Below are 24,841 nucleotides of genomic sequence, written 5' to 3' on the forward strand. Positions count from 1 at the left end.
CACCAACACTGCCCCGCTCCCCCGCGGTCCTCCACCGACACTGCCCCGCTCCCCCGCGGTCCTCCACCGACACTGCCCCCGCTCCCCCGCGGTCCTCCACCGACACTCCCCGCTCCCCCGCGGTCCTCCACTGACAACTGCTCCCCGGTATCGGAAGTTTCGGTCCGTGTCAGCCGGAAGTACGAGCGGCGGAAGCCAAGCCGCAGCGTGGTCGGCAAGTAACGGGGCGTCGGGCCGAGTGTTCGCGGCGGGGGGACCGGGGAAGGGGTCGAAGGGGTTGGGAGAAAGAGCGGGGCGGAGCATGGTGGCGAATAACCCTGAATCGCTTCTGCCTGCTCAACCATGTGCTGGTCTGACAGCCTCCGCGGATGGGGTAAAGCGTGAAGTAATTCCCTTCAAAGTAAGACTTATTATCAAAGAACATACGTGTCAGCATAGATTCATTTTCCTGCGGCCATACTCCGTATCCATGAAAGGCCGCCCAACAAAGGCGTTCAACCGGAGTGCAAGAAGACAACAAACTGTGCAAATACGAAAGGATTAATAATAATAAATAAATAAGCAATAAATATCGATGAAAAGTCCTTGAAAGTGAGTCCATTGTTTGTGGAAACATTTCAGTGATGGGACTTGTGAAGTTACCCCCCCCTTTGGTTCAGGAGCCTGATGGTTGAGGGGTAGTAACTGTTCCTGAAGCTGGTGTTCGGAGTCCTGAGGCTCCTGTACCTTCTTCCTGATGACAGCAGCAAGAAGAGAGCACGTCCTGGGTGGTGGGCGTCCCTGATGATGGATGCTGCCTTCCTGGGACAGCGTTTCACGTAGATGTGCTCAGTGGTGGGGAGTGCTTGTCTCAGGATGGGCCCGGCCATCAACTTGTTTCGTAGGATTTTCCGTTCAAGGGATTTGGTGTTTCCATGCCAGGCGGTGATGCAGCCAGTCAATATGCTCTTCGCCACAGAAGTTTTTGGAAGTTTCTGATGTCGTGCTGCATCTTCGCAAACCTCTGTGGAAGCTGAGGCGCTGCTGTGCTTTCTTCGTAATTAGACTTGCGTGCTGGGCCCAGGACAGGTCCCCTGACAAGGAATTTAAAGTTGCTGACCCTCTCCACCTCAGATCCCTCCGATGAGGACTGGCTGATGGACCCCTGGTTTGCTCCTCCTGAAGTCAGTATCAGACTCTTGGCCTTGCTGACACTGAGTCGGAGGTTGTTGTTGTGGCTCCCCTCAGCCAGGTTTCCGGTCTTCCTCATACGTACTGATTCTTCACCACCTTTGACTCGGCCGATGACATTGGCCTGGTCAGCAAACTTCAAAGCTTTGGAAGGCGGAGTTAGTGGGAAGATTCTGAGCAGTGTGGAGGAACGGAGAGATCTTCGAGACAGCTTAGGTTGTCCTGCAATTTGATAGGGTGGCTAAGAAGGTTTGTGGTGTGTCGGCTTTCATTAAAGATTAGCTTTATTTGTCGTTTTGTGTCGATACCAACGCAGTCAAAGCATGTGCTGGGGGCAGCCCGCAAGTCCCATCGTGCTTCCAGCAGCATCATATGGCATGCCTGCAAATTTCTAACCCTAACCCGCACGTCTTTGGGACGTGGGAGGAAACTGGAGTTCCCCGGAGGAAACCCCCACGTACAAATTCCTTTCGGACAGCGGCGTGAATTGAACCCGGGTTGTTGGAGCGGTAAAAACATTGTGTTAAGCCTAACCCTAGTCAGTGGGGGGGGTTTGAGTCCAGGAGCCTTGAGGTAATGCTGCAGCTCTATAAAACTCCGGTTAGACTGCACTTGGAATATTGTAAATGCAGGAGTGTCTGCAGATGCTGGAAATCCAGAGCAACACACTCAAAACGCTGGAGGGCATCAGCAGGTCGGGCAGCATCTGTGAGAATGAATGAACAGTCGACGTTTTGGACCGAGACCCTCCTTCTGGGATATTGTGCTCAGTTCTGGTCCCCTTGTTATAGAACATAGAATAGTACAGCACAGTACAGGCCCTTCGGCCCACAATGTTGTGCCGACCCTTAAACCCTGCCTCCCCATATACCCCCCACCTTAAATTCCCCCATATACCTGTCTAGTAGTCTCTTAAACTTCACTAGTGTATCTGCCTCCACCACTGACTCAGGCAGTGCATTCCACACACCAACCACTCTCTGAGTGAAAAACCTTCCTCTAATATCCCCCTTGAACTTCCCTCCCCTTACCTTAAAGCCATGTCCTCTTATTCTGAGCAGTGGTGCCCTGGGGAAGAGGCGCTGGCTGTCCACTCTAGCTATTCCTCTTAATGTTATGGGAAGGGTATGGAAGATTTGGAGAGGGTGCAGAGGAGATTCACCCGGATGCTGCCTGGATTAGAGAGCGTGTCTTATGAGGAGAGGTTGAGTGAGCCAGGGCTTTTTTTTCTGGAGTGAAAGAGGTGACTTTATAGAGGTACAGAGGGTTATGAGAGGCATAGATAGAGTGCACAGCCAACACCTTTTCCTAGGGTTACAAAGGAGCACAATTTTACGGCGATTGGAGGGAAGTATAGGTGGGATGTCAGAGGTTGGCGCCCTTTCTAATGCCTCCGCGTCTTCCCGTAATGGGCTGGCCAGAACTGAGTGGAATACGTCTGACCGGAGCTTTATAAAGCAGCAACGTAACTTCCCGACTCAGGAATTCAGTGCCTCGACTAACAAAGGCACGCGTGCTGAATGCCTTCTTTGCCACGCTCTGGACCTGCGTGGCCGCTTCAGAAAGCTATGGGCGTGGAGCCTGAGACCCCTCCATCCTGTGCATTCGGTCTCCAAAAGTGCAGCGCCTCACGTTTAAAGTCATACAGAATAGAAACACAAAATGCTGGTGGAACACAGCAGGCCAGGCAGCATCTATAGGGAGAAGCGCTGTCGACGTTTCGGGCCGAGACTCTATCCTTCTTACCCCATTTGTTTGCCTGTTCTCCATCTCCCTCTGGTGTCCCTTCTTTCTCCCGAGGCCTCCCGTCCCATGATCCTTTCCCTTCTCCAGCTCTATCACTTTCGCCAATCACCTTTCCAGCTCTTAGCTTCATCCCACCCCCTCCGGTCTTCTCCTATCATTTCGCATTTCCCCCTCCCCCCACTACTTTCAAATCTCTTACTATCTTTCCTTTCGGTTAGTCCTGACGAAGGGTCTCAGCCCGAAACGTCGACAGTGCTTCTCCCTATAGATGCTGCCTGGCCTGCTGCGTTTCACCAGCATTTTGTGTGTTTGAATTTACAGCATCTGCAGATTTCCTCGTGTTTGCAGAATAGAAACAGGTGCTTTGGCTCAAAGTTCAAAGCAAATTTATTATTTAAGTACACTATGTGTACGTTACCAAATACTACCTTGAGATTAATTTTCTTGCTGGCATTTACAGGAAAAAATTTAAACTCAGTAGAATTTTATTTAAAACTATGTAAGCAGACAGAGGTTGACAAACTTACGCACAAAATGAAAAAAAGTGTACAAATAAAAACAATGCTGAGAACATGAGTTGGGGTCATCAGTACCGATTTCGTGGGGCAGTGAGCTCGTCGCTTCTGCCCGTGTTTGGCCCACAGTCCTCCAAACCTCAACTACCCACGGACCTGTCTGGAGGGCTTCTAGATGTTGCCAATGTGCCCGACTCAGCCAGTGTTACTGGCAGCTCGTCCCAAGTGCGCACCACCCTCTGCGCGAATAAGCTGCCCACAAAGCCCCTTTTAAATCTCTCACCTCTGACCTTAAAGCTTGGCACTGTTGTTAGCGTACCCTCCGTGGGGGGACATGCCTTCGCCCTGTCTGTGCTCATCATGACCTTCTGTCAGGTCACCCCTCGATCTCCGACGTCCCAGGGAAGTGAAGTCCTGGTCTGCGTAACCTCTCCGTATAACTCATTCCTCCTGGTAATTATTTTCCTCACTGTTTCCTATAACCTGTACACGATACTGCGAGTGAGGCTGCAGCAATGTCTTGTGCAACTGCCGATTAACTTCACAACTCCTGTACTCAGTGCCCTGAAGGCCAACGTGCCAAATGCCCTCTTCACCACCCAGTCTATGGTGCCATTTTTAACGAACTATGCAGGACTCACCGCACCAGCTTCAGGAACAGTTACTACCCCTCGGCCATCAGGCTCTTGAACAAAAAGGTATAATTACACTCACTTGCCCCATCATTGAAGTGTTCCCACAACAAATGATCTCATCTTAAGGACTCTTCATCTCGTTGTTTATTGCTATTTATTTATATTTGCATTTCCACAGGGTGATCTGATTGCAGAGGGGAACAAACTGTTCTTGGATTGTTGAGTATGGGTCTGGAGTTTCTGTACCCCCCTCCCCGATGGTGGTAACAGGTTGAGGGCATGTTCCGGACAGCGATGGATTCCGGCTTCTCGAGGCATCGCCTCTTGAAGATGGCGGGGAGGGCTGTGGCCGTGGTGAAGCCGTTTGAGTCCGCAACCCTCTGCGGTCTCTTGCGATCCTGTGCATCGGAGACTCCACACCAGGCTGTGATGCGACCAGTTAGAATGATCTCCCCCGTACTGTACGTCTGCCGAAAGCTTTAAGGTCCCCACTGAGGCGGGGACGAGTTCACGAACAGCAGCGCCTTCTCAACCGGAGGGTGGATCACTGAGGGAATTAAGGTGGTGGGAGATAAACATTGCAGAGGGTAATTGTGTATTAATTAACCAAAAAGATTCTGGGGGGCATTAGAATAATTGAAGTAGTCTCTTCGGCCCATTGAGTCTATGCTGGCCATTTTACGCTAATTCAACTGCCCCACCCACACACTCTTAAAAATTAGCGTTATTTGTCACGTGTACATGGAATTGAAACATACAGTGAAATGAGCCGTCTTGCTCCAAATCAAATCCGCGAGGATCGTGCCGGGCAGCCCGCAAGCGTTGCCATGCTTCCAGTGCCAACATAGCATGCCCACAGATCACTAACCCGATTTGTTCGTTCTTTGGACTGTGGGAGGAAACCGGAGCACTCGGAGAAAACCCATGCGGTCACGGGAGAGAACGTTCAAACTCCTTACAGGCAGCGGTGGGAATTGAACCCTGATTTTACAACAGGCGCGGTAAAGTGTTGCGCTAACCTTGACGCTACAATGTCGCCTAAGGTGCTAGGGGGCAACTTACGTTGGTCAATCTATCCAGCGGAGCATTAGGATGTGAGAGGAAACTGGAGTGGGCAGGGAGAGCATGCAAACTCCACACGGACAGCGTCGGAGGCTGGGATCGAACTCGGGTCACTGGAACTGTGAAGCAGTGGCAGGGCTGTGTCACGGCCTGCTGTCTCTCAATACGTATGCCGAGGTGTGTGAGGGGTAGTAAATCAAATCGAGTTTAATTATCATCGAACCAGACATGGATACGGCAGAACGAAACAGCGTTCCTGTAGGGGCCAAGGTGCAAATCATGCACAGCACATTCAAAATAGAGAGCAAAAAAAACCACATACGTAGCCCAAGACCCTGAGCGACGTGCCCCACAAATTGATGGTGCAGTTCTTGCCGCTGCAATCCAGCCTGTCATTCCGCCGATCGAGCACTGGAGGGCAGCACCGGGAGAGGCCAGCCCCTACTGCACCACGGCCAGCGTTTCCTCTCCGGACTGCTGCTGCAGCAGCCAAGCCCGCGACTTGGGGCCTAGTCCTCGCTCTAGCCGAGGCTATGCGGCTTCCCCGCCACCTGTCGCAACACAAAACAAGGGAAGCAGGCCTGCGGGATCTTCCATTATCGTTACAGAGAGGCTGTTCGGCAGAGATGGGCCAGGTCTGTGTGTACAGGAGTTGGGACGCTACACTGCAGTTGTACAAGTTGTTGGCGAGGCTGCACTCGGAGAATTGTATGCAGTTTTGATCACCCTGCTGTAGGAAAGTGTGCAGAAAAGATTTACTGACATGTTGCCTGGACTTGGGGTACCGAGTTACAAGGAGAGGGCTTTAGACCAGAACTTTATTCCCTGGCACGTAGGAGGTGGGAACCCCTGACCTAGAGTAACAGATCCCCAAGGGCCTGAGGGAGAGGTGATATAGACCAGGACTTTATTCCCTGGCACGTAGGAGGTGGGAACCCCTGACCTAGAATAACAGATCCCCAGGGGCCTGAGGGAGAGGTGATATAGACCAGGACTTTATTCCCTGGCACGTAGGAGGTGGGAACCCCTGACCTAGAGTAACAGATCCCCAGGGGCCTGAGGGAGAGGTGATACAGACCAGGACTTTATTCCCCGGAATGTAGGAGATTGAAACAGCTAGAAACAGCTCCCCAGGAGTGGATTACAGACTGGGACATTATCCAGCGGATCTGGAGGTTTATGTATAGAATGACAGAGGTAGATAAGGTCATGAGGGTCTTAGGTTGAAACTCAGAGTATTTCTCCCAGGGAGAAGGGTTAGTAAGAACAAGTGGGGAAAGGTGGAAGATCAGGGGTGAGAAGTTTAAAAGGGACATAGGGCAACTTCTTCGCCCAGAGGGTGGTGCGTATTTGGGATGACCTGCCAGGAATGGTGGGTGAGGAGGGCAGTTCAAGATTGGAAAGCCATCTAGCTGTGGATAGGAGGGGTTTAGAGGGCGATGAGCTAAACGCGGGGAGGTGGGACGAACTCACTGGGCATGGCTGAAGGGCCTGTTTTCGAGCTGTATGACCGTGACAGCTCTGACCAGCAACGAGGAATAACTCAGACAAAGGACAATGAAAAAAAGAGAGGTGCACTAACCTTTCCTTCACCAATACTGTTGCTGTCCAGGCAGTCACCATGACAGTTGTGATCGGGTTCGAGGGGAGTGCCAACAAGATAGGCGTTGGGATCATCAAAGATGGCAAGGTGCTCTCCAACCCAAGGAGGACGTACATCACACCCCCGGGACAAGGTAGGCAACAGCCAGCTGCAAATCTGGGCTGACGGCAGGCTCCCAGAGGAGGTTTCCGGGGGGTTTGTAGAGAGAATGCCCCTTTACAGCTTGGAATTGGGTCTAGGGGATCCGGGAGGTTTATACCCAGAGTAAGAGATCCCCAAAAAAGCTGGGACACAATACAAAGGTTCGAGAGGTTTATATATAGAATAAACAATCTCCGGGAATGGCGTACAGGCTGGGATCTGATCCAGGGATTTATATGTAGAATAACAGATCCCCGGGAGTGGGTTACAGGCTGGGATCTGATCCAGGGGTTCAGGGGTTTATATATAGAATAACAGATGCCCGGGAGTGGGTTACAGGCTGGGATCTGATCCAGGGGTTCAGGGGTTTATATATAGAATAACAGATGCCCGGGAGTGGGTTACAGGCTGGGATCTGATCCAGGGGTTCAGGGGGTTTAAATATAGAATAACAGATCCCTGGGAGTGGGGTACAGGCTGGGATCTGATCCAGGGATTTATATGTAGAATAACAGATCACTGGGAGTAGATTACAGACTGGGATCTGATCCAGGGGTTCAGGGGTTTATTTATAGAATAACAGATGCCCGGGAGTGGGTTACAGGCTGGATAAAGTGTTCTGATTTGTTGAAGGTTTTCTCCCGAGGGACACAGCTAAACATCACCGGCAGTGCGTGCTCGATCTCACGAGAGAAGCCTTGGACCAGGCAGGCATCACGCCAGAGGACATCGACTGTGTGGCTTATACCAAAGGTAAAGGGGCAAAAGTTGTGAACACAGTGGTCCATGCAGTGGAGTGGGTGGTGAGCTGTGATTGGTGCAGAGTCGACGGAGGGTTGTGATTGGTGGGGAGGTGGGCAGGCTGGGCCATAATTGGCAGGGACTGTATGTGAGCAATGATTGATGGAGAATGGACGAGAGACTGTGATTGGTGTGGAATGGATGACAGACTGTGATTGGTGCAGAGTGGGTGATGGACTGTGATTCATGAGGAGTGGGTGACACTGCGATTGGTGGGGAGTGGGTTGTGGACTGTGATTGGTGAGGAGTGGGTGACAGACTGTGATTGGTGGGGAGTGGGTTGTGGACTGTGATTGGTGAGGAGTGGGTGGCGGACTATGATTGGTGAAGAGTGGGTGACGGACTGTGATTGGTGGATGTGGACGATGGATTGTGATTGGTGGGGTGAATTTGTTGGAAGATACAATGCTCGGGATGTTTCAGATCTGGGGATGGTGGGTGTTGTGTTGGCTTGTGACAAAGTGTTGGGTGTGCGAATGTGGGGTCTTGTCTGGAACATTCCCATTGATCTGAGGTGCTCTTTGTCCGTGACAGGGCCAGGGATGGGGGCCCCCCTGGTTTGCGTGGCGATCGTGGCCCGCACCTTGTCCCAGTTATGGAAGCGGCCCCTCCTGGGGGTGAATCACTGCGTCGGGCACATCGAGATGGGCAGGTTGATCACAGGAGCCTCCAATCCCACTGTCCTGTACGTCAGTGGCGGTAACACACAGGTACCCAGCGAGGGTCAGGGGTCACGGTGTCACAGGGGTCACGGGGGTGGCGCACCAAGGGTGTCGGGGAGGCTGGGGAACAATCAGGTGATGGCATATGCTGAGGAAGTTGGGAGGGGGAATCACAGGGATTCAGAGGGACACATTGAAGAGGTTGGGGAGGGGGAAATGCAGGAGTCAGGGGGGGACAGACAGACTGGGGAGAAGGAACAGACTAAGGAGGTGGGGGGGAGGAGACAGATTGAGGTTGATGGGGAGGGGAGACACACTGGACGAGCTGGTGCTGGGGAACTGTGATCACCCCTCCCCTCCCCCTGTACTCCAGGTCATCGCCTACTCCGAGCAGCGGTACCGGATCTTTGGGGAGACGATTGATATCGCGGTGGGCAACTGCCTGGATCGGTTTGCCCGGGTACTCAAGGTGCGTTTGTATGTCGGGGGCAGACCCACGCAGAAACCACCCCCAGGGACCTCCTCCACCATCCCCCCTTCTCTCCCCCATCATCCCCTCTCCCCATCCCATCCTCCACCATCCCCTCTCCCCTCCCCTCCTCCACCTTCCCCTTCCCTCCTCCTACCGCTCCCCTTCACCCCCTCCCTCGTTCCTCCTCCTCCTCCTCCCTCCCCAGGGAAACCCCCTCCCTCTCTCCCTCTCCCCTGCGGACGGACCCTTGCCCCTCTACACTGCCCCTCCGTTTACCCCGATGGTGGGCGGTCTCGCGTTTAAGCACGGGTTATTGTTGGGTTGGTACAAGGGAAAAGCCACTCGTTGCAGGAGCACGGGCACGTTGGACCTTGGAGGGAGGAGTGAGGGAGGTTCACAGGGAGGTCCTGAGGGAGCGGGAGGAGGGACCAGGATGACGATTCCAATGTGGTGAGGAGGGTGCAGGGCGGGGTAGGATGGGAGAAAGAGGAGGAAGCAGGACTTAATGCTGTAAGGTGGGGAGAGGGGAGGGAGGAGGAGGGAGGACAAGGACGATGTTATGGAGGAGGAAGAGGAGGGATTGAGATGCGGAAGGAGGTTGAGTTTGAGCTTATGAGGGGGAGGGAGGAGGGTTATGGAGGGAAGAGAAGGGTTTGAGGTTAGGAGGAGGAAGGAGGGTTTGAGGTTATGAGGGGAGGAGGATTTGAGTTTATGAGTGAGGAGGTAGGAGGGTTTGAGGTTATGGGCAGGAGGGTTGAGGTTATGAGAAGGGAGGAGGATTTGAACTTATGAGTGAGGAGGAGGGTTTGAGGTTATGAGGGGGAGGGAGGGTTATGAAGGGAGGAGAAGGGTGTGAGGTTAGGAAGAGGGAGGAGGGTTTGAGGTTATGGAGGAGGAAGAGGAGGGAGGAGGCTTTGAGATGAGGAAGGAGGTAGGGTTTGAGGTAATGGGGAGGAGGGTTTGATATTATGGAGGGAGGAGAAGGATTTGAGGTTAGGAGGAGGGAGGAGGGTTTGAAGTTCTGGAGGGAAGAAAGTTTGAGGTAATGAAGGAGGGAGTGGGAGGGTATGAGGTTAAGGGGAGGGGTGGAGTGTTTGAGGTTGTGAGGGAGGAGGAGGAGTGTTTGAGATTATGAGAAGGAAGGATGAGGGTTTGAGTTTATGAGGAGGAGGGAGGAGGATATGAGGTTATGGGGAGGAGGGAGAAGGGTGTGGAGAATGAGATGGGAGAGAGGAGGGTTTGCAGCTCTGAGGGGAGGAGGGAACCACACTTTACGACCGTGCTTGAGGTAACTCGGTGACGTCTGCTGTCTCTACAGATCTCCAACGACCCGAGCCCGGGATACAACATCGAACAGATGGCCAAGCGGTGAGGACCGGGCGCTGAGACAGACTTCCCCACCCCGTGGGGGGAGATTACACCTGAAACACCCCTCCTCAAGTTCCCCACACCCCCCAACGTATCCTCCCCAACACATACTGAGACAGTGACACACCCTGTTCCCCCCCCCCCCCACACACACACACACACACAAACACTGACTCTGACCTGTATCTCACAGGACCCCCGCCCCTCTCATGGACTCTCTGCTTCATTTCAGGGGAAGGGTCTTCGTCGATCTGCCCTACACAGTGAAGGGAATGGACGTCTCCTTCTCGGGAATTCTGTCTCACATCGAGGTGGGAATCTCAGGCTCCAGAGTGTCCGTCCCCTCCCTCTCTACGTTCTCACTACTCTGTCCCTCTCCATCTCTACCCCTTCTCTGTCCTCAACCCCTTTCAGACCCCCGTCTGCCTCACTCTCTTCCCCCTCTCCCCCTTTCCATCCCCACCCCCTCTCTCTGTAGCCCCCCTCTGTCTTCCTTGCCCTCTTCTCCATCCCCCTCCCCCTCTCCGACTCCCTCGTTGTTTCCTCCATCCCCCCATATCTCTCCCTCTTTTCCCCCCTCCATCTCCCTCCCCTGTCCCCCTCTCTCCCCTCTCGTACCCCTCCTTCCATCTCTCTCTCTCTATCTGTCTCCCTCCTCCTCTCCACCCCTCCCACTCCCCCTTGCTCCGTCCCCACCCCCTGTCCCTCTCCGTTCGGGGTGCTCGGCCGCTGGATGGCTGGGTCTGTAGGTATGTGGGACTTGCCTTTTTTCTGTTTCAGGACGTTGCTGTGACGATGATGGCGTCTGGGAAATGTACGGCCGAGGATCTCTGCTACTCCCTGCAGGTACGGAGGGCGCGCCGAGCTCGGGTCACAGAGTCTCAGCCGTAGAAACGGGCCCCTCGGCCCCTCGAGCCGCCGATCTCATTTCATTCTCTGCACACTCCCCTCGTCTTTCCCCCCGCCATACACTGGTGGGACCAGTCTCGAGATATCGTGTCCGGTTCTGGCTGTGAGTTGGCGTGAGAGGGGAGAGATTTAGAAGGGACCTGAGGGACAATTTCACTACCCAGAGGGTGGCCCGCAGATGGAAGGAGCTGCCAGAGGAAGTGGTTGAGGCAGGTACATTAACAACTCACTTGGACAGTCATGGACGGGAAAACTTGAGGGCAGTGTTCCCGAACTTCATTATGCTGCGGGCCAGTGCCATTAAACAAGGGCTCCAAATGTGGTCCAGAGCTTGGGTGGGCACTGTGCTAGCATGGATGGATGGGCCGGATCTCCTGTTACCATAATGTATGCCTCTGTGACTCCAGAACAGCGGCCAATTAGCCCACTGATCCCACGCATCGGTGGGACGTGAGAGACGGAGAATCCTGGGGAAATCCACTGGGAGAGTCAGCAAACTCCACACAGACAGCGGTGGAGGTCAGGATCAGGTCTGAGGCGGTAGCACTACCCGCTGTACCCCCGTACTGTCCAGTGGAATGGAGCCACGGAACAAGGGTCAGGTGATTGGGATAGCCATGGGCAGGGTCGGAGATCGGTGACAATGTGACACCCTGTGTCATATTCCCTCATCTGAACGGGTCCTCCTCGACAGTCTTCAGACGTTGGAGGGTAAGGTAGCATTAGAAGGGAAATTATTGCTGATAAGTGAGCAAAGGGACCTCGGTGTACGAGGGTAGGACACACTGAATGGTGTGGAGTGTCGAGGGACAGGGGGACCTCGGTGTACGAGGGTAGGACATACACTGTGAATGGTGGGGAGTGTCGAGGAACAGAGGGACCTCGGTGTATGAGGGCAGGACACACACTGTGAATGGTGGGGAGTGTCGAGGGACAGGGGGACCTCGGTGTACGAGGGTAGGACATACACTGTGAATGGTGGGGAGTGTCGAGGAACAGAGGGACCTCGGTGTATGAGGGCAGGACACACACTGTGAATGGTGGGGAGTGTCGAGGAACAGAGGGACCTCGGTGTATGAGGGCAGGACACACACTGTGAATGGTGGGGAGTGTCGAGGAACAGAGGGACCTCGGTGTATGAGGGCAGGACACACACTGTGAATGGTGGGGAGTGTCGAGGAACAGAGGGACCTCGGTGTACGAGGGTAGGACATACACTGTGAATGGTGGGGAGTGTCGAGGAACAGAGGGACCTCGGTGTACGAGGGTAGGACATACACTGTGAATGGTGGGGAGTGTCGAGGAACAGGGGGACCTCGGTGTACGAGGGCAGGACACACACTGTGAATGGTGTGGAGTGTCGAGGGACAGGGGGACCTCGGTGTACGAGGGTAGGACACACTGTGAATGGTGGGGGGTGTCGAGGGACAGGGGGACCTCGGTGTACGAGGGTAGGACACACACTGTGAATGGTGGGGGGTGTCGAGGGACAGGGGGACCTCGGTGTACGAGGGTAGGACATACACTGTGAATGGTGGGGAGTGTCGAGGAACAGAGGGACCTCGGTGTATGAGGGCAGGACACACACTGTGAATGGTGTGGAGTGTCGAGGGACAGGGGGACCTCGGTGTACGAGGGTAGGACACACACTGTGAATGGTGGGGAGTGTTGAGGGTCAGAGGGACCTTGGTGTACAAGGGTAGGACACACACTGTGAACGGTGGGGAGTGTGGAGGGACAGAGGGACCGCGGTGTACAAGGGTAGAACACACTGTGAATGGTGGGGAGTGTCGAGGAACAGAGGGACCTCGGTGTACGAGGGTAGGACACACACTGTGAATGGTGAGGGGTGTCGAGGGACAGGGGACCTTGGTGTTTGAGGGTAGGACACTGAATGGTGTGGAGTGTCGAGGGACAGGGGGACCTCGGTGTACGAGGGTAGGACACACACTGTGAATGGTGGGGGGTGTCGAGGGACAGGGGGACCTCGGTGTACAAGGGTAGAACACACTGTGAATGGTGTGGAGTGTTGAGGGACAGGGGACCTCGGTGTACAAGGGTAGAACACACTGTGAATGGTGGGGAGTGTCGAGGGACAGAGGGACCTCGGTGTACAAGGGTAGAACACACTGTGAATGATGGGGGAGTGTCAAGGGACAGAGGGACCTCGGTGTACAAGGGTAGGACACACACTGTGAACGGTGGGGAGTGTCGAGGAACAGAGGGACCTCGGTGTACGAGGGTAGGACACACACTGTGAATGGTGGGGAGTGTTGAGGGACAGAGGGACCTTGGTGTACAAGGGTAGGACACACACTGTGAATGGTGGGGAGTGTCGAGGAACAGAGGGACCTCGGTGTACGAGGGTAGGACACACACTGTGAATGGTGAGGGGTGTCAAGGGACAGGGGACCTTGGTGTTTGAGGGTAGGACACTGAATGGTGGGGAGTGTCGAGGAACAGAGGAACACTGAGGCACTACCTGGTTAAACTGTCGAGCTGGGGATATTGAGGGGTGGCTGCATTAACTGGTGAACTGACGTGAAGGTGACCATATGCTTTCAGGAAACTGTCTTTGCGATGTTGGTGGAGACGACTGAGAGGGCAATGGCACATTGTGGATCAGAGGAGGTGCTCATCGTTGGAGGGGTAGGATGTAAGTGTGTCAGGGTAACGGGGCAGGGCCACGTCAGACACACACTGGGAGCACCGTGTACAGTTCCTGTCTCTGTATCCCTGGGTCAGACCCACATTGGGAGCATCGTGCACAGTTCCTGTCTCCCTATCCCTGGGTCAGACCCACACCGGGAGCACCGTGCACAGATTTCAGTTTCTAATCTGCGGTAATTTCTGTGGAACAGTTAGTGGAGAAGGAGGTCACCGTGCACAGATTTCAGTTTCTAATCTGGGGTAATTTTTATGGAACAGTTAGTGGCGAAGGAGGTCACCGTGCAGAGATTTCAGTTTCTAATCTGGGGTAATTTTTATGGAACAGTTAGTGGAGAAGGAGGTCACCGTGCACAGTTCCCATCTCCGTATCCCTGGGTCAGACCCACACCGGGAGCACCGTGCACAGTTCCCGTCTCCGTATCCCTGGGTCAGACCCACACCGGAAGCACCGTGCACAGTTCCTGTCTCTGTACCCCTGGGTCAGACCCACACCGGGAGCACCGTGCACAGTTCCCGTCTCCGTATCCCTGGGTCAGACCCACACCGGGAGCACCGTGCACAGTTCCTGTCTCTGTACCCCTGGGTCAGACCCACACCGGGAGCACCGTGCACAGTTCCTGTCTCTGTACCCCTGGGTCAGACCCACACCGGGAGCACCGTGCACAGTTCCCTTCTCCCTATCCCTGGGTCAGACCCACACCGGGAGCACCGTGCACAGTTCCTGTCTCTGTACCCCTGGGTCAGACCCACACCGGGAGCACCGTGCACAGTTCCTGTCTCCCTATCCCTGGGTCAGACCCACACCGGGAGCACCGTGCGCAGTTCCTGTCTCCCTATCCCTGGGTCAGACCCACACCGGGAGCACCGTGCACAGTTCCCGTCTCCCTATCCCTGGGTCAGAGCCACACCGGGAGCACCGTGCACAGTTCCCGTCTCCCTATCCCTGGGTCAGACCCACACCAGGAGCACCGTGCACAGATTTCAGTTTCTGATCTGGGGTAATTTTTATGGAACAGTTAGTGGTGAAGGAGGTCACCGTGCAGAGATTTCAGTTTCTGATCTGGGGTAATTTTTATGGAACAGTTAGTGGTGAAGGAGGTCACCGTGCACAGTTCCCGTCTCCCTATCCCTGGGTCAGACCCACACCGGGAGCACCGTGCAGAGATTTCAGTTTCTGATCTGGGGTAATTTTTATGGAACAGTTAGTGGAGAAGGAGGTCACCGTGCAGAGATTTCAGTTTCTGATCTGGGGTAATTTTTATGGAACAGTTAGTGGAGAAGGAGGTCTCTCAGGGTGAGGGGGGATTATAAGATAGTGGGTTTTTTCAGAGGAGCGGTGGGAATCCCTGGCTGAGCTGAGGCACGGATTCCCAGGGTGCAGTGGGTGTGGGCAGGTTCAGACGTCGGTTTGTGTGACGTGCACCTTCCGGTTTTCTGCAGGTAACCGGCGCTTGCAGGAAATGATGGGGGTGATGTGTGAGCAGAGGGGAGCCCGGCTCTTTGCTACCGATGAGAGGTGAGTGGTGGGAGAGGGGGAGAGCACGCACACAGTGCCCAGATCTGTATCACCACCCATCCACACCGTCCGGAGCCCCCTCTGCCTCGGGGGGGGGGGGGGATTCATCTGAATGACTTTGTGGATGTCTCTATGTCCACCACCCCCTCAGGCAGATTCCACCCACCCTCAGCTGAAAACATTCCTCAGCTCCACTCTCTGACCTAAACCTCTGTCTTAATTATAAACACCTCTGGTGAAGGGGGAAAAAATTCTCTTATCTGCTTTCTTCGTGCCTGTTATTAATTTTCACGCCTCTAACTCTGGTCTGAGGAAAGCAAAATACAGTCCCTTGTCACTGAGACACCCCGACCCGGGCACCTTTGTGGGGCATCTCCTCTGCATTCTCTCCATTGCAGTCCTTAATAACAGAATGGCGATCAGGACTGTCCATACAGCTCTTGCTGTGGCCTAACCGTCATTTAAAAAGGTTATACTGTAACCTCCCAGCTCAGATTGGTTAGAATTGGTTTATTATTGTCACGTACCGAGACATAGTGAAACTTGTCTTGCGTCCTGTTCATACAGTTCTGATTACTACACAGTGCACTGTGCTAAAACTATAACAGTGCAGAATAAAGTGTAAAAGCTGGCAAAAATAAAGTGCAGTGGAGGAGAACAATAAAGTACAAGACCATAATGAGATAGATTGTGAGGCTAAGAATCTATCTAGAAACATAGAAAACCTACGGCACAATACAGGCCCTTCGGCCCACAAAGTTGTGCCAAACATGTCCCCACCTCAGAAATTACTTGGCTTACCCATAGCCCTCTATTTTTCTAAGCTCCATGTACCTATCTAAAAGTTTCTTAAAAGACCCTATCATATCTGCCTCCACCACCATTGCCGGCAGCCCATTCCACGCACTCACCACTCTCTGCATAAAAAACTTACCCTTGACATCTCCTCTGTACCTACTCCCCAGCACCTTAAACCTGTGTCCTCTTGTGGCAACCATTTCAGCCCTGGGAAAAAGCCTCTGACTATCCACACGATCAATGCCTCTCATCATCTTATACACCTCTATCAGGTCACCTCTCATCCTCTGTCACTCCAAGGAGAAAAGGCCGAGTTCACTCAACCTATTCTCATAAGGCATGCTCTCCAATCCAGGCAACATCCTTGTAAATCTCCTCTGCACCCTTTCTATGGTTTCCACATCCTTCCTGTAGTGAGGTGACCAGAACTGAGCACAGTACTCCAAGTGGGGTCTGTCCAGGGTCCTATATAGCTACAACATTACCTCTCAGCTCCTAAATTCAATTCCGCACCAATACACCGTACGCAGAGTCAACCTGTGCAGCTGCTTTGATAGTCCTATGGATTCGAAACCCAAAGATCCCTCTGATCCTCCACACTGCCAAGAGTCTTTAATTAAATGATACTATATTCTGCCATATTACTTAACCTACCAAAACAAACCACTTCACAATCATCCGGGTTGCCTGCCATCTTATTGAATATGAGGTCTGTTCATGCTAACAATGGGATAGAAGCCATCGCTGAGCCTGGAGGGATGAGCTTTCAGGGTTTTGTATCTTCTGCCCGATGAGAGAGGGGAGAAGCGAGAACGTCCGGGGTAGGTTTCTCTGAACTCTTTGAGACGTGCAGACAGAGTCCACGGAGGGGAGGCCGGTTCCCGTGATGATCGGTCACGGGCGGAGCTGCTGCCACTCCGAGCCGTGGCGCACCGAGATCGAATGCTTTCGTCAGAGTCGGCGGAAACGTGCTGAACTTCTTCAGCCTCCTGGGGAGAGCAGAGATGGGGCTGAACTTCCTCGGCTGAGACACCAGTGAGGTTGGAACCGTCGGTGGCGTTCACGCCCAGGAACTTTCTGCTCTCAACCCTCTCACTGCCCCTCTTTGAAGTGAATGACCAGCTCCTTTGTTGACATTGATGGGAAAGTCGTCATCATTGACGCCCCGTCACTAAGCTCTATCTCCTTGCTGTACTCTGATTCCACTGGCCCAGCTAATATCCTGTGTGCCTTCTTCACCACCTTGTCTGCCAGCAAATGTCTACGGGTGTACAGTGGAGAGCATCCTAACAGGCTGCATCACCGTCTGGTATGGGGAGTGGCTATTGCACAGGATCGAAATAAGCTGAAGACAGCTGTAAAGTCAGTCAACTCCATCACGGGCGCTAACCTACATGGTACCCAGGACGTCTTCAAGGAGCGATGCCTCAGAAAGGTGGCATCTGTCATTAAAGACCCCAGGTCGTGCCTTGTTCTCATTGCTACCATTAGGGAAGAGGTGCAGGAGCCTGAAGACACACACTCAATGATTCAGGAACAATCCACATTTCTCTAAAATGTTACAATTGAACCCGTACCCACCACTCATTGCATACGCGCACCACCCTGTGAGTGAAGTTCTCCCTCAGATCCCCTTAAATAATTCACCTTTCACCCTTAACCTATGACCCCTAGTTCTAGTCTCATCCAACCTCAGTTGAAAAAGCCTGCTTGCATTTACCCTATCTTTACCCCTGATAATTTTGTGTACAACATCTTCTACGCTCCAGAGAATAAAGTCCTAATTTATTCAACCTTTCCCTATAACTCAGGTCCTCAAGCCCGGCAAAATCTCTGTCAATTTTCTCAGCACTTTTTCAGTCTTATTGACATCATTCCTGCAGATAGCTGACCAGGACTGCACACCATACTCCAAACCTCACCAATGTCTTGTACAACTTTAAGATAACATCCCAACTCCGGTACTCAGTGCCCTGATTTATGAAGGCCAATGAGCCAATGGACCCCTTTGTTCTACCACACAGCTCGGTGCCCTACCATTCACTGTGCAAGTCATACTCTGGTTTGTCCTCCCTAAGTGCCGACCCCTCTCATTTATCTACATCGAACTCCCGTTTGCCACCGTTCCTCTGTCGTGCCTCTCCTCTGTCCCGTCCTATCCTTGCGTCCGCCTCAGCCTGCCATTGATCTTCACAGGTTCTGTATTGACAACGGTGCCATGATAGCCCAGGCGGGCTGGGAGATGTTCCGGGCAGGGCAGGTGACCGCGCTGGAGGACTCCTGGATCACTCAGAGGTACAAGCGCGCCTCCCTTGCCCGCCCGTCCCCGGCGGGGAATTCTCTCACCGAGACGATGTGTGATACGCGGTTAGATGGGATTCAGCCCATTGAGTGCATCCTCAATCTCATCAACAAATCCCCCACGAGTTTGGCACCTGTCAGAACACCCGAACAACCTCGGCTCCAGCAGCTTTGATCCCGACCTCCGGCGCTGTCCGTGTGGAGTTTGCACATCCTCCCTGTGGAGTGCGGGGGAGGGGCGACGGGAATCTGGAGAGAGTGAACTGTCAGTCTGGGTGTTGGAGAAATGGTTTTACAGACACTGGGTAAAAATCCAGTCGGGATGCCGGGGTTGGGCTCACCCCATTGCAGGAAGGGTGTGGGGGCTTTGGAGAGGGTGCAGAAGAGGTCCTGTCCTGCCCACTGGGCTGTAAATGGTTAAGTGCCTTGCTCAAGGACACACACGCTGCCTCGGCTGGGGGCTGAACTAAAAACCTTCAGATTGCCGGCCCAAAGCCTTAACCACTTGGCTCAGAGAGAGCGAGTTACAAGGGGAGGTTGGAGAAACTTGGGTTTTCTCTGGAGTGCTAAAGGCTGAGGAGGGATTTGATAATTTTTATAAAATTTTGGGAGGTATAGATAGAGTAGATGGCCGGTATCTTTACCCCAGGGTAAAAACATCTAACACCGGAGGGTTTTGTATTTAAGGTGAGAGGCGGCTAGTTTAAAGGCGATGTGCGGGTCAAGTGTTTTACAGAGAGGGGTGGACTGTGCTGCAGGGGTGCTGTTGGAGACAGAGACAGAACTGTGCAAAGGTCTTAGGCACAGATATATAGCTAGGCTGCCTGAAACTTTTGCACAGTGCTGTATTTGTCAACGTGGAGCGGAGAGCGAGTTTGTAAATCTGGCGGGAGCAAAGGATGTTGGGAATGGCGAGGGTGGAGTGCCAAGGGAGGGATGAGGGACAGGGGGCAGAGAAGGAGTGCCAGGGGATGGGGGGGGGGGGCGGGAGGGAGGTGCAGACACTCCCAGCCCTGAGACACCAGGCGAGGTCGTTTGATTCCAAACAATCGGTTTATTGATCATCACAGAATGTCTGTCTGGTGTTTCCCGCTCCCTCTCCTCTCCCTTCCCCTTTTCCCAACCATGATTCCCCTCTCCCTGCCCCCCTTTCCCTACCTCAGTCCACAATAGAGACCCAGAATCAGGTTTATCATCACTCACATAAGTCGTGAAGTTTGGAATTTTTTGCGACAGCAGTACAGTGCAATACATAAAATTACTACAGTACTATGCAAAAGCCTTAGGCATCCTGGCTATATATATGTGCCTAAGACTTTTGCACGATGCTGTGCAACAGTTAGCAGAGGTTAATAGACACATGAGCAGTCAGGGAGTGGAGAGATAAGGACCCTGTGCTGGCAAATCGGATTAGATAGATTGGCATCCTGGTTGGCACGGACTTGATAGGCTGTAAGTGGATTCAGCAGCCTTGTGGTTGAGGCACAGGGGCAGGAACAGGCCACTCGGCCCCTCAACCCTCAGCTCCTGTTCTGTGCCAGCTTGCCCAAACCTCCCTCCGTTCTCCCTAAATACCCGCCTCACCATGATCCACCTCCACCACACTCTGGAGTGGAGAACGCTCCAGCATCCGTTTAATTCTGTGGAGGGGCAGGTAGTGTTGAGGAAACAGGTAGACTGCAGAAGTACTTGGACAGATTAGGAGAATGGGCAAGAAAGTGGCAAATGAGATACAATGTCGGAAAATGCATGCTCACGCATTTTAGTAGTAGAAATAAACGTGCGGACGATTTTCTAAAGGGAGAAAATCCAAAAATCTGGGATACAAAGGGACTTGGGAGTCCTTGTGCAGAACACCCTGGTTAACTTGCAGGTTGAGTCGGTGGTGAGGAAGGCAAATGCCATGTTAGCATTCATTTCAAGAGGTCTGGAATACAAGAGCAGGGATGTGATGCTGAGGCTTTATAAGGCCCTGGTGAGGCCTCAACTTGAGTATCGTGAACAGTTTTGGGCCCCTCACCTAAGAAAAGATGTGCTGGCTTTGAAGAGGGTCCAGAGGAGGTTCACAAGGATGATTCCAAGAATGAAAGGGTTACCATATGAGGAACATTTGATGGCTCTGGGTCTGTAATCACTGGAATTTAGAAGGACAAAGGGGGGATCTTATTTAAACCTTTTGAATGTTGAAAGGCCGAGACAGAGTGGATGTGGAAAGGACGTTATCAGTAATGAGAAGAGGATATGTCCCGGATGGCCAGTGCCTGATGCTTTCTCGAGACACCGCCGTGACGCCCTCGATGTTGGGGGAGGTGTGCGGCCCCGATGGAGCTGGCCCAGCTTATGGCCCTCTGCAGCCTCTTGCGGTCCGGGGCATCGGAGCCTCCAATCAGAATGCTCTCCACCTGCAGATATTTGGTGACGTGGCAAATCTCCTCAAACAAGCTGTTGGCCCGCCTTCTTCGTGATTGCATCAACGTAGGGCCATCCTCCAATCCCTCAGCTTTGAATGACCGTCCTTAGTCTTGTAACCACTTCCCACCAGTCGAGAGCCTTCCGCCAGCGGGAACCTCACGACACCTACCCTCTGGGCCTTGTTCCAGTGTTGTCAGCTCTCACCGTTCTAGACTCTAGAGCAGACGTTCCTTTAGCTGCACACGGGATGGAGTCTCGGACTGGCAGATCGTTTGAGTTCACTCAGCTAATGGGGGCTTTGCAGACTGAGACTGTCCTGACCGAATTTGGCCAGAGGGCTTGTAGACGACTAAAGCTGGTGGTGCGGCAGACAGTGAAGAACGTGATCCAAGGTTGCAGCAGGGTCTAGATCGATTGGGGAAGTGTGTCGAGGACTGGCAGGTGGAACTTAACCAGGAATTTTGATCAGTTTAACCAGGGCCTTCCCCATGCTCAGTTCATGGGTAAGGCCCTGGAGAGTGTTGTAGAACAAGGGCGACGAGCACACGGTTCTGAAATCGGTGACGCAGCTGGACGGGGTGATGATGGAGGCACTTGGCGTGCTTTCTGTTTCCCTGCTTTTCTGCAGTCCTGCTGAAGGGTCTCAGCCCAAAACATCAACTCTACTCTTCTCCTAGATGCTGCCAGGCCTCTGAGATCCTCCAGCGTTTTTTATCAGTCAGTGAACCGATCTATATATCAGTGAGTGGATCTATATATCAGTCAGTGAACCGATCTATGTATCAGTAAGCAAATGGATCTATATATCAGTCAGCGAATGGATCTATATATTGGTCAGCGAACTGATCAATATATCGGTCAGCGAACAGATCTATATAACGCCAGAGTAAACGTCAGACATCCGACAGCCTTCTCTCTGTCTCTGTACCTGTTGCAAACCGGCCTTAGGGATGATTCCAATTTGCACCAAGAAAATGCTGATTTTTGAACCCTTCACAAGTCCAACAGAATTTTCGCCCAGTACTTGCCCATCCTGTAGAGGTTCCAGCCTTTCCTTCTTATTCCTCGCGCCCTTTGGCCTAGGCACATAGTTTAGTCTGAAATAAATCTATTATCAAAATACATATACATCACCATATACAACCCTGAGATTCATTATCTTGCAGGCATACTCAATAAATCCAATAACCGTAATAGAATCAGCGAAAGACAGCGCCCAACGGGACAGACAACCAGCTTGCAAAAGACAACAAACTTTGCAATTACAAAAAGAAAGAATTAACAATGATAATAAATAAATAAATATCAAGAACACGAGATGAAGAGTCCTTGAAAGTGAGTCCATTGGTTGTGGGAACAGTTCAGTGATTGGGAGAATGAAGTTATCCCCCCCCCCAGTTCAAGAGTCTTCATCGTCCTTGTGTCTCAGTCTACGGAGCAGGTGGTGATGCTGGAGCTGACAGTCCCATGGGAAGATCACTTGGAAGAGGCCTCTGAAAGGAAGCTATCTAGGTATGCAGGACTAGTCAGCGACTGCCAGCAGGCTGGATGGAGAGCAAGGTGTCTTCCAGTGGAAGTTGGTTGTAGGGGATTCGCAGCCCGTTCCTTAGCCAGAGCCTACAGCAATTTGGGCATCGAGGGAGAGAGGAAGAGGAGAGCCATCCGCAGTACCACCGATGCGGCAGAGAGGGCCTCGAGGTGGCTGTGGCTCAAGAGAGGGGAGTCATGGAGTCATGTGTAGCTAGACATCTGGACACAAGCTGGGGTCTGATCAGCCCCGGCTGGGTCACCTGGAGAAGGGTGTATGATGTTGAAAGACCCGAAACACCTGATGATGTGTCCAGAAGCATCAGTAGATGTACGCACACAGCTGATGGTTGAGGGTAATAACTCAAAACAGAGGCAGCAGGTCATTAAGGAAGAAAACATTCTTCACCAGTATCTCATTTCAAGGGTGTGTGTCCACGCAGACCTTAACGGTATTCCCACATTCCAAACCGACAGCATTTCGTCGTACAAACGCCCATTTTGTGTTAACACGAGGAAATCTGCAGATGCTGGAAATTCAAACAACAACACACACAAGATGCTGGTGGAACACAGCAGGCCGGGCAGCATCTATAGGGAGAAGTGCTGTCGACGTTTCGGGCTGAGACCCTTCGTCAGGATCTCCCTTTGTGTGTTGTTCCCATTTTGCGTTGCTCTCTTTAGGTTACCCAGCGGGGAATCAAATTTAACTCCTTCCTCACGGACTGGTATGCTTAACAAGCTCTTGGGCAGGTACATGGATAGGAAAGGTTTGGAGGGGCATATGAACAGAGATTCTGCAGGTGCTGTAAATCTTGAGCAACACACACACAAAATGCTGGAGCGATTCAGTGAGTCAAGCAGCAACTATGGAGGGGAATAAACAGTCGACATTTCGGGTCGAGACCCTTCATCAGGACTGGACAGAAAGGTGGGTAGAGGCCAGAATAGGGTGGAAGGTGTACAGGCTGGGAGGTGATAGGTGAGACTAGGTGAGGGGGAGGGTAGGTGGGTTGGGGAAGGGGGGATGTAAAAAGCTGGGAAGAAAGGATAGGAGAGATGATGAGGGGGTAGGAAGGTGGGTTGGGGAGGAGGGGATGTGAGAAGCTGGGAGGTGATAGGTGAGACCAGGTGAGGGGGAAGGTAGGTTGAAGTAAGAAGCTGGGAGGTGATAGGTGGAAGAGGTAAAGGGCTGAAGATGAAGGAATCTGATAGGAGAGGAGAGTGGGCCATGGGAGGAAGGGAATGAGGGGAGTGGGATTGGCGGGTGAGGGGAAGAGAAAGAGGTGAGACCAAAACCAGAATGGGGGGGGATAGAAAAAGAATGGGGAGGAGATGTATTTGCCAGAAATTAGAGAAATCGATGTCTTTGCCACCGGGCTGGAGGCTACCCAGACGGAATACAAGGTGTTGCTCCTCCAACCTGAGTGTGGCTTCATCATGACTATCGAGCAGGCCGTGGACTGACATGTCGGAATGGGAAAGGGGAATCAAACTGAAATGGGTGGCCACCAAACGTGAGTAGCTGGGGCTGGGATTGACGGCTTGGTCGGCATGAAGGAGAGGGTCTGAATGGCCTGCTTGACCCTGTGCTGTTCCTCGGCAGGTACCGGACGGATGAGGTGAAGGTCACGTGGCGGGAGTAGCCCCGGGCCCTGAAGTAGCGGCAAGTCGACGCGTGAGCGGGGGGGAGGCGACGAAGGATGCAAATCACTCTCTGTCAGCCGGTCTGCGTGGATGAGGCTGGGGGCCAGGACTGCGCTCGGTTTCAACAATAAAATAAAGCTCCAAACAGCCAGTGGGGACAAAATGGTCTTTCTCACCGATCTCAGCCAATCCAGGTGGTACATCTGCAGATGGACAGCCATCCTAGCCAGTCAGCAGAGAGAGATGCTGGTGGGCAGGATCATTCCTCACTCTCTCCGGAAGTGACCCTCAGTGTCGCGTGCATCTGTGTCCCTCAGTTAGCGACCTGTCGTAGAAGACGGAGGGGTGGCACGGTAACGTAGTGATTAGCGCAATGCTTTGCAGTCACAGGCGACCCGGGTTCAATTCCCGCCGCTGACTGTGCGTTCAATTCGTGACCGCGTGGGTTTCCTCCGGGTGCTCCGGTTTCCTCCCGCAGTCCGAAGATGTACCGGTTGGTAGGCTTTATAAATTGCCCTTGATTCGGCTGGGATTAGATCTGGGGAACTGCTGGGTGGCGTGGCTGGAAAGACAGAGACAGAGGGACCCGTGGAAGACACGGGCAGTATGCCGGACTTCCTCAGTGAAAGGCAGGGTGCTGACGAGCGTTGTAGGACGGGGGACCTCGGAGCCGTTTCAGGTGTTTGGCACGTTACCCTTCGTCAGTCAGGGTGCCGAGTTCAGGAGTTGGGAGGTTAGGCTACGTTGCAGTCGTACAAGACATTGGCTAGCGTGCACTTGGAGATTTGCATTCAGCTCTGCTCGCTCCGGGAAAGCGTACAGCAGAATGTTGCTGGGACTTGGGCTGAGTTACTGAGAGAGGGTTGGGCAGGTTAGGACTTTATCC

The 24,841-nt window shown here is 53.0% G+C and overlaps 1 protein-coding gene across 2 annotated transcripts; it reads left to right on the top strand.

Moving 5' to 3' along the window:
* The first annotated feature begins 52 nt into the window (after positions 1-52).
* On the top strand, positions 53-24,102 carry osgep (O-sialoglycoprotein endopeptidase). Of its 2 annotated transcripts, none has more exons than XM_073029242.1 (12): positions 53-218; positions 6,745-6,864; positions 7,506-7,625; positions 8,208-8,383; positions 8,709-8,804; positions 10,126-10,175; positions 10,408-10,486; positions 10,956-11,021; positions 13,650-13,740; positions 15,195-15,270; positions 18,265-18,363; positions 23,915-24,102. In XM_073029242.1, exons 2-12 carry the CDS (start codon positions 6,750-6,752, stop codon positions 23,952-23,954), a joined length of 1,008 nt encoding a protein of 335 aa, XP_072885343.1. In that variant the 5' UTR covers positions 53-218; positions 6,745-6,749; the 3' UTR covers positions 23,955-24,102. The 2 variants fall into 2 exon arrangements, with proteins under 2 accessions (XP_072885343.1, XP_072885342.1); XM_073029241.1 differs by lacking the exon at positions 53-218 and adding an exon at positions 317-400 and having other exon boundaries at positions 6,741-6,864.
* Positions 24,103-24,841: the final 739 nt, after the last annotated feature.

This window comes from Hemitrygon akajei, chromosome 25, assembly GCF_048418815.1.
Source record: "Hemitrygon akajei chromosome 25, sHemAka1.3, whole genome shotgun sequence".
NCBI classification, from domain to species: Eukaryota; Metazoa; Chordata; class Chondrichthyes; order Myliobatiformes; family Dasyatidae; genus Hemitrygon; species Hemitrygon akajei.